General features: G+C 44.0%; 1 protein-coding gene across 1 annotated transcript in view; it reads left to right on the top strand.

Moving 5' to 3' along the window:
- LOC137425310 (uncharacterized) overlaps positions 1–16054 on the top strand; it is a 49580-nt gene that overhangs the window by 19792 nt on the left and 13734 nt on the right. Inside the window, exons 3-4 of the mRNA XM_068113597.2 lie at positions 10412–10467; positions 14601–16005. Of these exons, the coding sequence (XP_067969698.2) occupies positions 10412–10467; positions 14601–16005 (1461 nt within the window). The remainder of the gene's footprint in view (positions 1–10411; positions 10468–14600; positions 16006–16054) is intronic.

Here is a 16054-nt window from a genome sequence, read left to right as displayed (position 1 = left end):
GGTCCCTAAGTTGTGGAGTGTTGATGGTAACATGGTCCCTAAGTTGTTGAGTGTTGATTGTAACATGGTCCCTAAGTTGTGGAGTGTTGATGGTAACATGGTCCCTAAGTTGTTGAGTGTTGATGGTAACATGGTCCCTAAGTTGTGGAGTGTTGATGGTAACATGGTCCCTAAGTTGTTGAGTGTTGATGGTAACATGGTCCCTAAGTTGTGGAGTGTTGATGGTAACATGGTCCCTAAGTTGTGGAGTGTTGATGGTAACATGGTCCCTAAGTTGTTGAGTGTTGGTAACATGGTCCCTATGTTGCTGAGTGTTGATGGTAACATGGTCCCTATGTTGTTGAGTGTTGATGGTAACATGGTCCCTATGTTGTTGAGTGTTGGTAAAATGGTCCTTAAGTTATGGAGTGTTGATGGTAACATGGTCCCTAAGTTGTTGAGTGTTGATTGCAACAATGTAACATGGTCCCTAAGTTGTGGAGTGTTGATGGTAACATGGTCCCTAAGTTGTGGAGTGTTGATGGTAACATGGTCCCTAAGTTGAGTGTTGATGGTAACATGGTCCCTAAGTTGTTGAGTGTTGATTGTAACATGGTCCCTAAGTTGTTGTGTTGATGGTAACATGGTCCCTAAGTTGAGTGTTGATGGTAACATGGTCCCTAAGTTGTTGTGTTGATGGTAACATGGTCCCTAAGTTGTTGTGTTGATGGTAACATGGTCCCTAAGTTGTGGAGTGTTGATGGTAACATGGTCCCTAAGTTGTTGAGTGTTGATTGTAACATGGTCCCTAAGTTGTGGAGTGTTGATGGTAACATGGTCCCTAAGTTGTGGAGTTTTGATGGTAATCTGGGCCCTAAGTTGTTGAGTGTTGATGGTAACATGGTCCCTAAGTTGTGGAGTGTTGATGGTAACTTGGTCCCTAAGTTGTTGAGTGTTGATGGTAACATGGTCCCTAAGTTGTGGAGTGTTGATGGTAACATGGTCCCTAAGTTGTGGAGTGTTGATGGTAACATGGTCCCTAAGTTGTGGAGTGTTGATGGTAACATGGTCCCTAAGTTGTTGAGTGTTGATGGTAATCTGGGCCCTAAGTTGTTGAGTGTTGATGGTAACATGGTCCCTAAGTTGTTAAGTGTTGATTGTAACAATGTAACATGGTCCCTAAGTTGTGGAGTGTTGATGGTAACATGGTCCCTAAGTTGTTGAGTGTTGATGGTAACATGGTCCCGAAGTTGTTGAGTGTTGATGGTAACATGGTCCCTAAGTTGAGTGTTGATGGTAACATGGTCCCTAAGTTGTGGAGTGTTGATGGTAACATGGTCCCTAAGTTGTTGAGTGTTGATGGTAACATGGTTCCTAAGTTGTGGAGTGTTGATGGTAACATGGTCCCTAAGTTGTGGAGTGTTGATGGTAACATGGTCCCTAAGTTGTTGAGTGTTGATGGTAACATGGTCCCTAAGTTGTTCAGTGTTGATGGTAACATGGTCCCTAAGTTGTTCAGTGTTGATTGTAACATGGTCCCTAAGTTGTGGAGTGTTGATGGTAACATGGTCCCTAAGTTGTTGAGTGTTGATGGTAACATGGTCCCTAAGTTGTGGAGTGTTGATGGTAACATGGTCCCTAAGTTGTTGAGTGTTGATGGTAACATGGTCCCTAAGTTGTGGTGTTGATGGTAACATGGTCCCTAAGTTGTGGAGTGTTGATGGTAACATGGTCCCTAAGTTGTTGAGTGTTGATGGTAACATGGTCCCTAAGTTGTGGAGTGTTGATGGTAACATGGTCCCTAAGTTGTTGAGTGTTGATGGTAACATGGTCCCTAAGTTGTGGTGTTGATGGTAACATGGTCCCTAAGTTGTTGAGTGTTGGTAACATGGTCCCTATGTTGTTGAGTGTTGATGGTAACATGGTCCCTATGTTGTTGAGTGTTGATGGTAACATGGTCCCTAAGTTGTTGAGTGTTGATGGTGACATGGTCCCTAAGTTGAGTGTTGATGGTGACATGGTCCTTTAGTTGTTGAGTGTTGATTGTAACATGGTCCCTTAGTGTGGAGTGTTGATTGTAGTGCACTGCTTTAAGTAGTAATGATAGCGGGAACGTGGTTCAGAAGGATGTGCGTTACAGGTTTAGCGGAATTTGCGCCTTCTCAAAAGTCTGACATCTTTATTCCTTTTTTTAAATTCAGCTTTCCAATTGTATTAGTTGTTACATGGTCTGCATAAACATGTGGATTAAAAACTGCTGGTACGATTCAAGTCAAACGGTGATTAATTTAAAATATACTGGGTCGATGTGTCCTTGGTGGTTGTAGTAATACAAACCAAAATGGTTTCATGCTCCACCAATGGCCGAAAGATCCGAGTGTTGCCAAAAATTGGATGAGGTTTGTCCGAAAAACCCGAGTGTGGATCGGTCTTACAAAATGTTCGGTTCTGTGCTCAAACACTTTACGGAGCACTTAAAAAGAACAGATGGCTAGATATTGTTATCCGCCATGATTGAGAGAAGATGCGACTCCCTCGATTAAGCGGAAGAAACGGCCGTGGCTCAATAATACTGAAAGACCATCCAGCACGACTCCCCTTCCGCTACCCACCTCTCCCCCCCCCCACCCCCCTCCCCAATCAAGTATCACCCTAGCCAACAATACCCACGACCACCCCACACCCCTCTCCACCATCCCCAATCAACCATCACCAACACACTACCCACCACCATCCCACATCTCCCCTCTGCAATCCCCCATCAACCGTCACCCTCGCTAACAATACCCACGACTACCCTTCACCTCCCTTCCACCATCCTCCCCACAATATCCCTTCACTAGGGCGGGACAGCAACACGACACACGGCACGACAGACGGCACAACACGGTCATAGTACGACACACATGGTGCAGACACAGCACAACCACAGACACAAATGAAAAGTATGAAACTAGACAATCCTGTCACATACGGGACACTGGGTCAGCCTGGGAAGGTGGGACAAAGCATTCGTTGGCGGTGTCTGAGTGTTGTAGTTACTCCACACACATGAATCAAAAAGCGGGGTTAGACAATTGGTTCACTTCTGTCTGTCTCTCGATGTGTCTACAAACGTCAGTTTATGATTGAGTAACAACTTAATTTCAATTGAATGTTATATTTTGAACACTAATAGGGAAACGGACCTGTAGTTTACCATTATGTTGTCTCTGAATTTGTGCCGATCGTGCCTGCATAGAGATGAGCGAGATCATTTTTTTATTCTGTCTGCATGTCTGGCAGTTCCAACCAGGAAACTTAGTGTTTTTAAACGACACAAACAACAGGCACGAATAACTAATGTAACGTGTCAAATAAAGTGGTGTAAAAGACACTGCGGAAACTTCCGGAATTTTTTTTTTTCTCCAACCTTTAAAATCTTCATTCTATTCGTCGCGACATCAAAGATTGTCGTTCTAGTTTCAATGGAATTATATACTTGAACACTGTAGAACACAAATCAACTTTGTGCACTTCCAAGAACCTCCAGTTTTGCAGTACTTGCACATGTTAGATAAGGTGGTGTAAAAGACTGCATCAAAGGTGGTAAACTTCTGGAATTTCTTTTATACGACCTTTAAAATCATTACTTTATTTCCATTGAATTATAGACTTGAACAATGCGTGGGGTAAGGTGTTCTGTTAACTCTTTAGTTTGTATCTGTGGCACGGTTCATTTACCACCACTTCATTCCGGATAGATTGCATTTTCATGAAAAACATAGCATTCCGTCGTAAGGCTCTTCCTTGTCTCGTTTTTATCAGCTTGGAGTCGTCGTCGTCATCCAGAGTGCCTCCTCTCCATTTTTTTCCATCACCTTGCTCTGTTGACAAGTTATCTTTCAATGAGAGTACTGTACTGAGGCATTCCCTGGTCTTTATTCAAGATCCCATCGGCATTCTTTAAAATGGTTTGAACAGTTGGTGGCGGCAAACCAAGATAGCGAGCGATGTCGGCTGGTGGTTCACCATTCTTATTTCATTTCAATATGTCTAATTTGACATCCAGAGTTGCACTACTACGTTGCCGCTTACGTACAGGTTCACCCTTATTGTTATCACTTTTTATTACCACGGTAAAGTACACAAAGACAAAAATACAGTACTGCTCAGTATGCGGCAGCGTTGAGTCCAACAATGCTGGATCCTGAGTTGGATCCTGAGAGGGAGAGGATGCAGTGCATTGTGGGATGGAACGTTGGAAAGTTGGTATGCAAAGCATTGTGGGTTGGCACGCCTGGTAACTGGTTTTCCGTCCAATGGACGTAAGTGCGGGGTATTGTCGGTCGTTTTGGAGGTATAATTAAAATGGTCCTAAGTAACTTGTGGACCTGTATGTGAAACGACATATAGTGGGGACCTCCCTGTATTAATGGAAAGGTTATCAAAAGCGAAATTATTAGCCACTAGCAACGGTACCCACCCTCCGGGCGGGGCTTCAATTGGGAGGCCCAAATGAAAAGGCTAAATATCAGAAATTGAAGGCTTTTTTTATTTTAAACGATTCATATAAACATCCGTTAAATCATATCACACACAAATCAACAAAATCGAAACAGTACATGGCACCCATTTTGAAAAAAGAAGATTGAATTCTGCAAAACGGAAGCGGCCGCAACACGTCTTTCTCAGTCGCACGTTTATGTGTGAAGAGTGCGCGCCGAATCAAACACGGAAGCGGCCGCTACACTTGTTTCTCAGTTGCTTTGCACACGCTGCCGTGTTTCTTCGGAGCCGCACGTTTATACAGGAAGAGTTCGTCAGGAGTCGATCTACTCTCTCCTGGTACGTAGAATTTCAACAAAAGCCACATCACTGTTCATATCGGTAAATATTATTCCATCGTGTTTGGGAAAACTGGAAAATTGGAAAAACAATATAGCCTATTTTACTCCAGGGGGTCCCAGGATTACCCACCCAAAATGTCGTTGCGATCGGTTGAGCCGTTTTTGCGGTACGTGCGAATGGACGGACGGACATTTGGTGAATTATAGTAAGATACTGATGTTGTGCTGAAGCATAAAATTGTGGCTCATGTTTGAATAAGACGAAAGCATGAAATGAGCATTATCGATTATTGTATTTTTAAATGTATTTGTGTGGATTCATTAAATGTGTGAATCATATGCAAATGTGCCCATTTTTTGTGTCTCACCAGAATAGCTTTTTGCTCTATGCTGCTCCAGGCAGAATGAGATGACAATGAGGAATGGGTTGTTGGCAAAGAAGAACCCTTATGTTATGTCTGACGTTGAAAGAGAGCCGATGACGTCAGGCAAGTGGCAAATTGATTAATAATTAATTTTGCTTCAATTGTACGTGGAAAGGTTTTCTTTTGGAGTGTTTGAACTTACTGAATAAAGTACTGTAATTGCATTTCTGAATGAAATACATCTGCTGTTGACATCAAAGCACAATAAACAACACGGTGATTTCTCGTGAGACAGTCTCCGAAGAGTGAAATTATCAAGATGGAGCTTTTGAGTACTGTATGAGCTTCGTGGAGGAGCTTCGTGCATCTATCTATAATTCCAGTAATCTCTGTGTGTTTGTTTGTTTGTACGTTTGTACGTTTGTTTGTCTGTGACCGCTGTTTCTCGACAACCACGGGTCCGATATACTTTAAACTTGCCAGGTATATTGCTGGGGACCCGAGGATGTGCCTTTTCAAGGTTTCATATTAATCGGACAATTACTTACCGAGCTATGTCCAAAAAACGATTCAACCAATCAGAGAGCAGCGAGCTATCGCGTGTGCCGAACGTGGCGGACACACTCTGCCTCGGATGGCACATTTGAGAGCGTATTCATTTATTTCACGTTTGCAAACTATGTTGCCGCTATGTTGGCGTTAAACTATGTTTTAAAACTAATAAAAACCATTTCATCTAAATAGAGGGGGGGGGGGGGGGATTGTCACTGTACTCGCAAGCCGTTCGCCGTTCGCTTTGGCGTTGCGAATGGACCAACACATTTCATGGACCAAACCATTTCATGTAAAGCGTTCGCCGTTCGCTTTGGCGTTGCGAATGGACCAAAACATTTCATGGACCAAACCATTTCATGTAAATAGAGGGGGGGATATAATTTTAGATATAGATATAGTACGGGCATGCCCTAGTAATAAGAATGGAGAGATGGACAATGGTTATTTTGTGTCTCTATATATCAATATTGTAGGAACAGGGCCAAACACTATATATATATATATATATATATATATATATATATATATATATATATATATATATATATATATATATATATATATATATATATATATCTATCTATAATTCCACTAATCTCTGTGTGTGTGTGTGTGTGTGTGTGTGTGTCTGTGTGTGTGTGTGTGTGTGTGTGTGTGTGTGTCTGTGTGTGTGTTTGTCTGTGACCGCTGTTTCTCGACAACCACGGGTCCGATATACTTTAAACTTGCCAGGTATATTGCTGGGGACCCGAGGATGTGCCTTTTCAAGGTTTCATATTAATCGGACAAGTACTTACCGAGCTATGGCGATTTAGCCGTTCGCCGTTCGCTTTGGCGTTGCGAATGGACCAAACCATTGCATGTAAATAGAGGGGGGGGGTTCTGTGGTCGTTGCGAATGGACCAAACCATTCATGTAAATAGAGGGGGGGTTCTGTGGTCGTTACTGCCACGTGGTTTCAAAGTTTTTTTTTTTGTTGTTGTTGTTTGCACGCATGTTTTTTTGCACCCACGTACGGGCACGCCCTAGGATGTTTACACACACACACCCCTACACAAATTTTTTTTTTTTTTTTTTTTTTGGCAAGGAACGGGCACCCACGTACGGGCACGTCCTAGCTTATATATAGTACGGGCATGCCCTAGTATATATAATAATGATAATAATAATATTGTTATTATTATTATAAAATAAATTATTTTATAAAAATTTCTTTTAGAAAATTCCCCTTTGATATTGTGGGGGTATTATGTGCAGATCAGTGACAAAAAATCTCAATTGAATCCATATTAAATTCGGGCTGTTGCACAACAAAATGTGAACAAAGTCAAGGGGTGTGAATACTTTCTGAAGGCACTGTATCTTTATACTATAAGAGGTGTGTGTGTGTGTGTGTGTGTGTGTGTGTGTGTGTGTGTGTGTGTGTGTGTGTGTGTGTGTGTGTGTGTGTGTGTGTGTGTGTGTGTAAAACATTTTCCTTAGTGGGTGGAGGGAAGTGTTTTAGGCACGCACAAAAAAAACCCAACGATTTCTTCAAAATGCCAACAGGATCAGAACATCACCGGGCAACGCCGGGTACTTCTGCGAGTATGTTCGAAATTATCCACATTGGACGTTTTACAGAGAGACGTGTAGAAAATGTGGTGGATTAGTGAAAAATTCAATGTGGGAGATTGATAAAGGGTGGGTTCTACGATTAATTGAGTTGGGGATTTGAGGTGAGTGATGGGAGTAGTATGAGAGATAGCGGACGTGGGGTTATCAGCTCGGTGTTGTGGAATCATCGATACTTCCCCCCTTTTAATAACAGGATGTACACAGCAGAATTATGTCGTGCCCTAAATTGCTTTTTCAGAAAAACTAAATGAGAGGAAGGGATAGTGTCAGTGACGCATTGACTATGTGAGTACAGGAAGTCAAAAATCGATGTGCGAAGGCCTTGTACGCCACAGGTAGTGAGCGTGGCAAGCATTGCAGGATGCCAGAGTGTGTTGAATGCCCAAATGATCGATTATGGCCAGGGAGATCGCCCTGACCTTGATTTGATATTTGATGCCCTCAACCATTGCTGTGAGGGAGCAGTAGCATGCCCAGAGTTGTGACCGGGACCAAATCAGAATCGATGGTCGCAGACCATGCTGTGTCGAGGTTATTTCTGTGTTCAATCATCTTCTAAATATGTTTTCCACATCGTAGTTTTGAAATGCTACCATTTTACATTATAAATCGATGGATAAAACAAACAGAACATTTATTGACGTACATGCCAACCACCATGGGAAGAAGCTGACATTTCGGCCGTTAACCCTTCGTCGGAGCAAAAGAAGCCCAAATGTCAACATCTCCTTCCTTCACCACGTTCAGTCCTTCATTCTATCTGTCCACCGAAGCGGTTCGGCAGAAGCCTGTTACGAGCCTGACTGGTTCTTCATTCCATTGCACACTGTATTATTGCTTGACGTAGTTTGCCTTGACGTAATGTCCGCATGGCTTTGCTGGGAGCTATTTTGAGGCAATTAAATGAATGAACAATGTTGAAAGTCTCGTTTGGTTTCTGTTTACACACCCGTGTGAAAATTGTTGTTTTCTCTATATTGATAATGGCAGGCTTTCTGTTGGCTTGCACTTTGAAATGTCGTTTCATAGTGTGTATTTTGTAATTTGGGTTATGGCTTGTATAACAAGAGGGAAAATTGCTTTGTAATACATGTCCTCGACAGCGCCTGGTGTTGGCTTAGCGGTTAGGGTGCCGGCTTGGGATCCTAGGATCCTGGGTTCGAATCCCGGTCGATCGCTGAATTAACGCCGGGGGGGGGGGGGGGGTTGACTCAGCCTGACATCCTTCCGAGGTCGGCAAATTGAGTACCAGCTTGCTGGGATGAATGATCCCGGTGTGTACCCCGATTTAGAATAGGTACACCGTATCCCTGCGCATCGTAAGAGCGTGACCAAGGGTTGGCGTCAGGAAGGGCATCCGGCCATAAAAACATTGCCTCAAACAGGGAACCATGATTGTCATGGGGCCCGCAAGGCTAACCCTCGCTCCAGCAGGGAAAAATGGCCTTAAAACGATCGTTCATATTCATTCATTCAATACATGTCCTCTACCAAGTTTCAGTTCAATATGTTAAAGGGTATGGAAAAAAAGTGGAGAAAATCACAGGTGGGACAGACGGGCAGATGGAACCCTCTGGGTAGGGGACTAATAATCAAAAATAGACTTGACTCTTCTTCTTTTTACCCCATGTATGCAGCACAACACGGGGTTAAGCAATAGGTTCATCCATCTTTCAGTCTATGATTGAGGAACCTCTTATTTTCAATTGAATTTTATATATTGAACACCAAAACATGAATCGGGACATTAACTTGAAGATTAGCAGGACATTGGGTCTGAATTTTGCAACTTGTACAGAGTCTCGCCCTGAATGTGCATGCGCACAGAGGATAAGGTCATTCATTTTATTTCCATTGAATTATTTACTTGAACACTGTAGAACACAAATTGCATTGTTGGCACTTCCAAAATCCCCCAGTTTAGCAGTACTTGGACAAAATATTACGCCATCTTGACAAATCAAATTTGCCGCACGCACTCGCAGCGTTGGGGAATATTGGGAATAACCGACAAAATTGTGGCTCTTAGGAAATTTGGATAGCGTTCAGAAACAGAAACGAGAAGTTTAAAAGATCCTTCCCATATCCTCTATCTCAAGAATGTGCAGAGTAAGGTGTTCTATGACCTCTCCAGTTATCCCCATGCTTTTAAAAATACAGTCTATCTGTGTCTTTGTCTGTCTGTCCATCTGTCACACTATCTCCTAAACGCTTGGGCGGCAATTCACCAAACTTGGCAGTTCTGATCACCACATGGCAAGAAGGTGTGAGAGCAGTATAATTTTTGACCTGCCCCCTGGGGCTCTGCTGCCTAGTCAAGAGGTCAAATACCAAGAAAAATGCAATTATGGGTGCCTTTTTTAACATTTAATAACGACACTTTGGATATGAAATCAACATTGGGGGATGCATGAAATATGTAACTTTTTCTGAATTTTCCCCTGGTTCATGCCTTGGGGTGGGGACTTGGGGTCATGGGTCAAAACAGATTTTTTGTAAACTCAAAATTTGATATTGGTTTATTCCTTGTGGAAATTTTTGCTAGCTTTCAACTTTGCTTTTGGTGGGAAGTGTGGGAATTTGCAATGACATTTGACGTGGGTGGAGTTCCATTATTCCATTTTCGGGTGTATCCATCGATACATTCGTGTTAAATTCCATTTTTTTTTTTTTTGTTATTTTTAAACCGGATGTTATGACACTCAGCAGAGTGATACAAGGAGAGTCAAGAAGATGAAATAAGTTTTAAAAGGTGGTGAAAACACAATATTACAAAATTATACAAGAAGAAATGGGCTCGATGGTTGTACTTGCATTTTATATGCAGCCTCGAGTTTGTTTGCTCATGTCGGTGAGCAAATTAGCAGTTTTGCAGTATGTTGATTTTTACAATAATCATTCGACCTTGAGTATTGCAGCTGCCGGGACGTTCTTCTGATTAGGAGATGCAAATAATTGCTCACCCAAAGCTGGGAAAGCTGCTTGTCACTGTGCACTTTGGGTGTGTAAAAACAACCCCCTCCAAAAAAAACCTTTAATTCTTGTTTTTTCTTTCTCCTTTTGCAGACAGCTGCCCCAAGGGCAGTCGTGAGGACAACCCTTGTTTGCAAGCTTTTGTCAAGGTAATCAGAAAAATACATTTGGAAGACATCTTGAAGTTATGATGATGCCACCTATTTATTATGTACACATGGGAAAGGAGAGGGTTGCGATATACAATTTGAATTATTGTGTCAACGTTTTTAAAGATCCTGCTTCATCGTCCCCTGCCTGCCCCAATCAATGTTTTGTTTTTTCATTTGTGCTTTTCAACGTCTCGTCACTTTGGGTAAATTCATTAATTTCATATGCAGCCTGAGGCTGGTGGGTTGTATCGTTGCTGGGAGCATGGCTGTGCCACTGATGCAAAGTCCTAGAATCTATCATTGTTGCTGATCTCGAGCCTTTCCTCTTTTCAAAAAGCCAGATATTTGACCATCAGTTTGGATTCCAACCTGGTCACTCCGGTCATTCCAAAAGTGACAAGGGAGAGGTTTTGGTTCAAATGGATATTGATACATTGACAATAGGTTTTTTTTAATACAAGAGTTGAGGTTCCTGGAAGAGCAAAGTGTGTGTTTGTGCGTGCATGGTTGATTACCCATACTATACAAAAGGGTGATCTTTTGATGAAAAATTTATTTTTGCATTAAAATGCTTTAGAAAAAATCCTCTGTTACAAATCCACTTGAAAATATGGTCAACAAACTTTGTACACACCAAATATGTTTAATCACCTTTTCTATGTCAGGTTTCATTAAGGTGTGCAGTGCATGTGTGCCAGAATTTGAATGTAAAAAGTCGGAATCCGCGTATTCGCGGTTGATAAAATGCAACCTGTTTCTCTATTCGCATAAAAGTGTCCCGCGAATTTGCGGGTTTTTTTTCTTTCTTTCTATTCCTGGCTGTGTTTTGCGAAATCACGGTCCCCCCCCCCCCCCCCTCCCATCCCTATTCGCAGCCATGTACCGCGAATTTGCGGTTTTTCAGGGGTGCAAAAAAAGAAAATTAATGTGCCGCTAGCTTAACACATTTATAAAACCCATCTTTCACCGGCCATGCATAAAGCAGCTGGACATGTGCAAAAAAACATCTTATGCAAGCCGCGAGCATGACCTTATATAGTACAGTACAGTACCATACATTCACTGATGTGTGCTTTGCGGTTTTATGGCTTTCGCAGGTGCGAATTTTAGCCGCAATATGAGCGAGCTTCACGGGGTATCCCACCAGATGTGTAAACAAGTCATCATCTGCGAATTATAGAATGCAAATGCTTCATTAAATCGATTACAGTTTGCAATTTATGGTATAGCATCATCAGAGATGTTACACAATGAAAATGCTCGGGGGATGTTCCATCAGCGACTAAAACAAGTCAACCTCTGCAAATTATAGAATGCGAACGCTTCATTAAATCTATTATTTCAATTAGCAGATAGGCTCAATACCTACAATGCTCGCAATCCTGCATAAACAGATTGTCCTCTATCTCGATCATTGTTCTCATCCCATTACTTTGACCTGTGTTTTTGACTCTCGCTGTGCTCATTGTTCAATAATGGCTCCCAAGCGCAAGACTAGTGCCGGAGATGCGTCGACTACCAAGAGGCAGAAGAAAGCCATGAGCCTTAGCCAGAAAGTGGAGCTGCTCATCCACCTAGAGTACGGCCTCTGTGGGCAGGCATTATGACGTCAACGAATCCACCATTCACTACATACGAAAGAACGAGAAGGCGATTCGTGAGTGTTTCAGCGAGCGCTGTATCGAGTACGAAGGTGGTCACCCATGTCCAGGATGTCCACATAGAAAGGATGGAGAGAGAAGGCTCAGCATATGGATCGAGGACAACATGCAGAAAAGTATGCCTTTAAGTGGACCTCTTATTCGCGAAAAGGCCAAACGAATTTACGATCATCTGTCCGGTGCTGGCGCGGATGGTGCCAGCACGAGTGATGTGCCGAGCGATGATGGTACAAGTAGCGCGACTTCATTCACTGCAAGCAGGGGATGGTTCCATCGTTTCAAGGAGTGGTACTGTCTCAAAAATGTGAAGTTCTCAGGGGAGCGTACCTCCGCGGACCACGTTTGGGCAAATAAATCGGCAAATAAAAATTCAAAAATTCGGCAAATAAAAAGCGTTCCCTGTTCAACTCGCGAGGCTGATCGAAGAGAAGGGATACTTCCCAGGGCAGGTGTTCAACGCTGACAAGACTGGCCTCTTCTGGAAAAAGATGCCCACGAGAACTTTCATCCCAAAGCGAGACAGGAGACAGCATTGGGATTCAAGGCTGCCAAGGACTGGCTATCTCTTCTCCTCGCGAACGAGACAGGAGACTATCTCCTGAAACCCATGATGTTGTACAGTTCCCTGAACCTGGGTGCTCTCAAGGGCAAGAACAAGAAAACTCTGCGTGTTTTTTGGAGGGCCAACAGGAAAGCCTGGGTGATGGCAGCAATTTTCCTGGACTGGTTCCATAATTGTTTTGTCCCTCAGGTGGAGAGGTACATGTTGGACAAAAACCTTGCGTTCAAGGTTCTCTTGCTCCTGGACAATGCTCCTGGCCATCTCATGGACGTGGCTCAACCAAACATCGAGGTGATCTTCCTGCTGCCCAACACCACCTGCCTCATCCAGCCACTCGACTAAGGTGTGATTTCAACGTTTAAAACGTATCGCAACCGTCGCACCTTTCGCCGCATTTTCGATGCAATGGAGGGCTCACCGTCGGGCAGTGTTGGAAGGATTTCAACATTTCAGCATTGCCCAATGCATCGGCGCCATCAAGGTGTTGCTGGATGAGGTGAGAGCCTCCACCATCACACCATCAACGCGTGCTGGCACAACCTGTGGCCACAAGCGGTCGGAAACTTTACTGGCTTTCCCGATAACACTGAGGAGAGGCCTGTGATTGTCGGGTTGGCATGGCAGGTGGGGGGGGGGGGGGGGGGGGGAGGCTTTGATGACATGCAGCCTGAAGAGTTGGAGGATCTCATTGCCACACATGGCAACAACCTCACCGAGGAGGAGTTGGAGGCCATTATAACGGTTTCCAAGGAGGAGGAAGAGGTGCCGAGGTCTAACCTCACAGTCCAGTTCCTGGGCGAGTTGCTGCTTGACATGCAGGTGCTTGTCGACAAGTTGGAAGATGCTGACCCAGTCATGGAGAGGTACCTCAAGTTCAAGAGGGGCTTGGATGATTTGTTGCTCCCCTACAAGCTGCATTGAAACCTGTGCCAATCTGCCAGGCAGCTCTCCATTACCCATTTCTTCAGCCCTGCTCTCTCCACCTCAACACCACCAGCACCCTCCTCTCCTGCTGCCCTCTCATTGTCCTCACCAGTGTCCTCACCTACACCCTCAACTGCTGCCTATCCTGCCTGTCTGGCCTCTCCCTCAGCGCACGACATTGCAGGACTATCATTTGGGTCATCCTCAGAGTGCGAGGAATTCATGGGATTTTAATCCATCACCATCATCATCACCATCATTTGAAAGTTGCGTGTGTTTGTAAAATAAAAAATTTTAAACGCTACATGATGTTGTTGGGCTTCTTTTTTTTTTTTCTTTCACGGTACGGTATGGTTAAGCACTTTTAATAAACTGTAAACTCATTCCTTCAATAATTTGGAAATGGTACCTGGTGGGTTTTTTTACATTTTTTTGTAAGCATTTTTTTGAAACTAATCCTGTGCATTTGCGGTCGAAAACATTTTGAACTTTAAAAATTGTCCTCTGTGAATCAGGAACCGCCGGGAACCTATAACGTATCCCCTGTTTCCCCATTGAAACAATGCCACAGCATACATTCACGGCATTTTCATCGACATTTGCGGATTTTCATCAGCCTACGAGGATTATCGCCGCCATTCGTGGGTTTTGTTCGCCATTTACGGGACTTTCATTGACCTTCGCGGATTATTGTCTACATTCTCTGGATTTGCGTCACCATTTGCGGATTTTGCCTCGCCGTTTCCGGTTTGGTCCTCTCTATTCGCGGATTTTCGCGACTTGGGAACCTAACCCCCCTTTTTCCATTGAAACAATGCCCCCTGGGTTTTGCTATTCGCGGATTTTCCAGGAACGTATCCCCCACAAATCGCAGAGTCCGACTGTATTCCAATATTTACCTCAACGGACAAGCCTGTAATCACCTTGTGTGTCCTAACCTTATGGGGTAACTTGGCTCAATATAATACTCTTTGCTTTTGCAGGAGGTTCAGCCCGATCCGGAAGCTGGTGGTGTTGCCACTATGCTCGACTCACCTGATTTTTTACAAGGTGATATGGCCAGCATGATTGAGATTGGTGCATCCAGTGTAATTCCAACACAGAAGCGTGGTGCTTATAATGCTGCTGCACTTTCCAATAACAGCAGGGTACTTCCTGTTGATGACTACTCGTGGAGACCGCAGAAAGTCTGTATTCCCACTTTCAGAAATGGTAACTGTATGGACACATTACAGGACGGGGATAATGATGAATCGACCCTCGAGTCCGATGGTGAAAGCTGTCGCAAAGCCAGCCTATTTTCAAGTTTGGGGCAATTGGGAGAAGAAGCTGGAGGATTTTTGACAAAGAAAGAGGACATTTGCCAACCACCAGAAAGGGGTGCCTCTGGGGAAATGCAAGATGAGCTTTGGACAATGCTGGAGGCCATAAGCTTTGCAAGTGAGCATATGCAAGAGGAACTTGTGCAAGCACAACATCGTGAACTTCTGTTGGCACATGAGGTCGCTCGACTTCGGGAAAGAGACTGTGACCTCGGAAAAGAACATGCACATGAGGATGGGAAGGAGAGTCAGCGCCTCGCTGAGCTGGAGAAAACCACAGAAAGGCTACAAGATGCTGTATTGGCTCTGGAAAAGGCGAACATGGTGCTGCGTGGAAGGTTAGAAAGCAGAGGCCGAGAGATGGGCCGTTGTTTGATTATTGATGAAGGAGGTGTGCTGCAGCACACTGAAAGTGACGACATCGGTTCCGAAAGTGCCATTGAGATCACAGGATTTCGACCGGAGGATAAACATGCTAATATTTTGGGGTGTGAAAGTGAGGGCAAGTCTACTCGTGAGGGTCTTGCGGTGAAAGTAAGTCACCTGGAGAAGGAGAAACGTGAGCTCGAATCAGAACTGGTTCAACGGCATGCTAGCACACAGTCTTTGATTCGGAATTACAGCACATTGAGGCATCGCATGCACAATGTTGATGCCGTTCTGGAAGACGTCAAGGCAAGACTGGCGGAAACGAAGCGCTTGAACCGAGTTTATTTGAAAGAGCTGAAGCGTCTGCTTCACCGTTACGAGGACCTTCGCTTGCATGCTGGAGTTCTGGAGAAAGAACGTGGCACATTCCAAGCAGTCTTGCTTGAAAAGCAAACCCTTGAACAAGAACTTGAGTCGGAGCGAGCTGCGAGGGCAGAAGCCGAGCAGCAGTTGGCGTTGGAGCGTCAGGAAGTGCTGATTGCCAAACAGAATGAGGTGCTGAGTGATTGTGATGAACAGACAAGGTACCAATTAGTGGACAAGGAGAAAAGGGCCTTGGAAGTTGAAATGGCCAATAAAGATCGTCAACTGGCTAAACTACGCGATCAGTATGAACCCATGGTTGACCAACAGGATGGTGAGAACAAACTGAACTTTCCAGGCCTTATCTGCTGGCTTTCTTTCTT

This window comes from Myxine glutinosa, chromosome 4, assembly GCF_964187855.1.
Source record: "Myxine glutinosa chromosome 4, kmMyxGlut1.1, whole genome shotgun sequence".
Taxonomy (NCBI): Eukaryota; Metazoa; Chordata; class Myxini; order Myxiniformes; family Myxinidae; genus Myxine; species Myxine glutinosa.
This window is presented reverse-complemented; position numbering and strand designations above follow the sequence as displayed.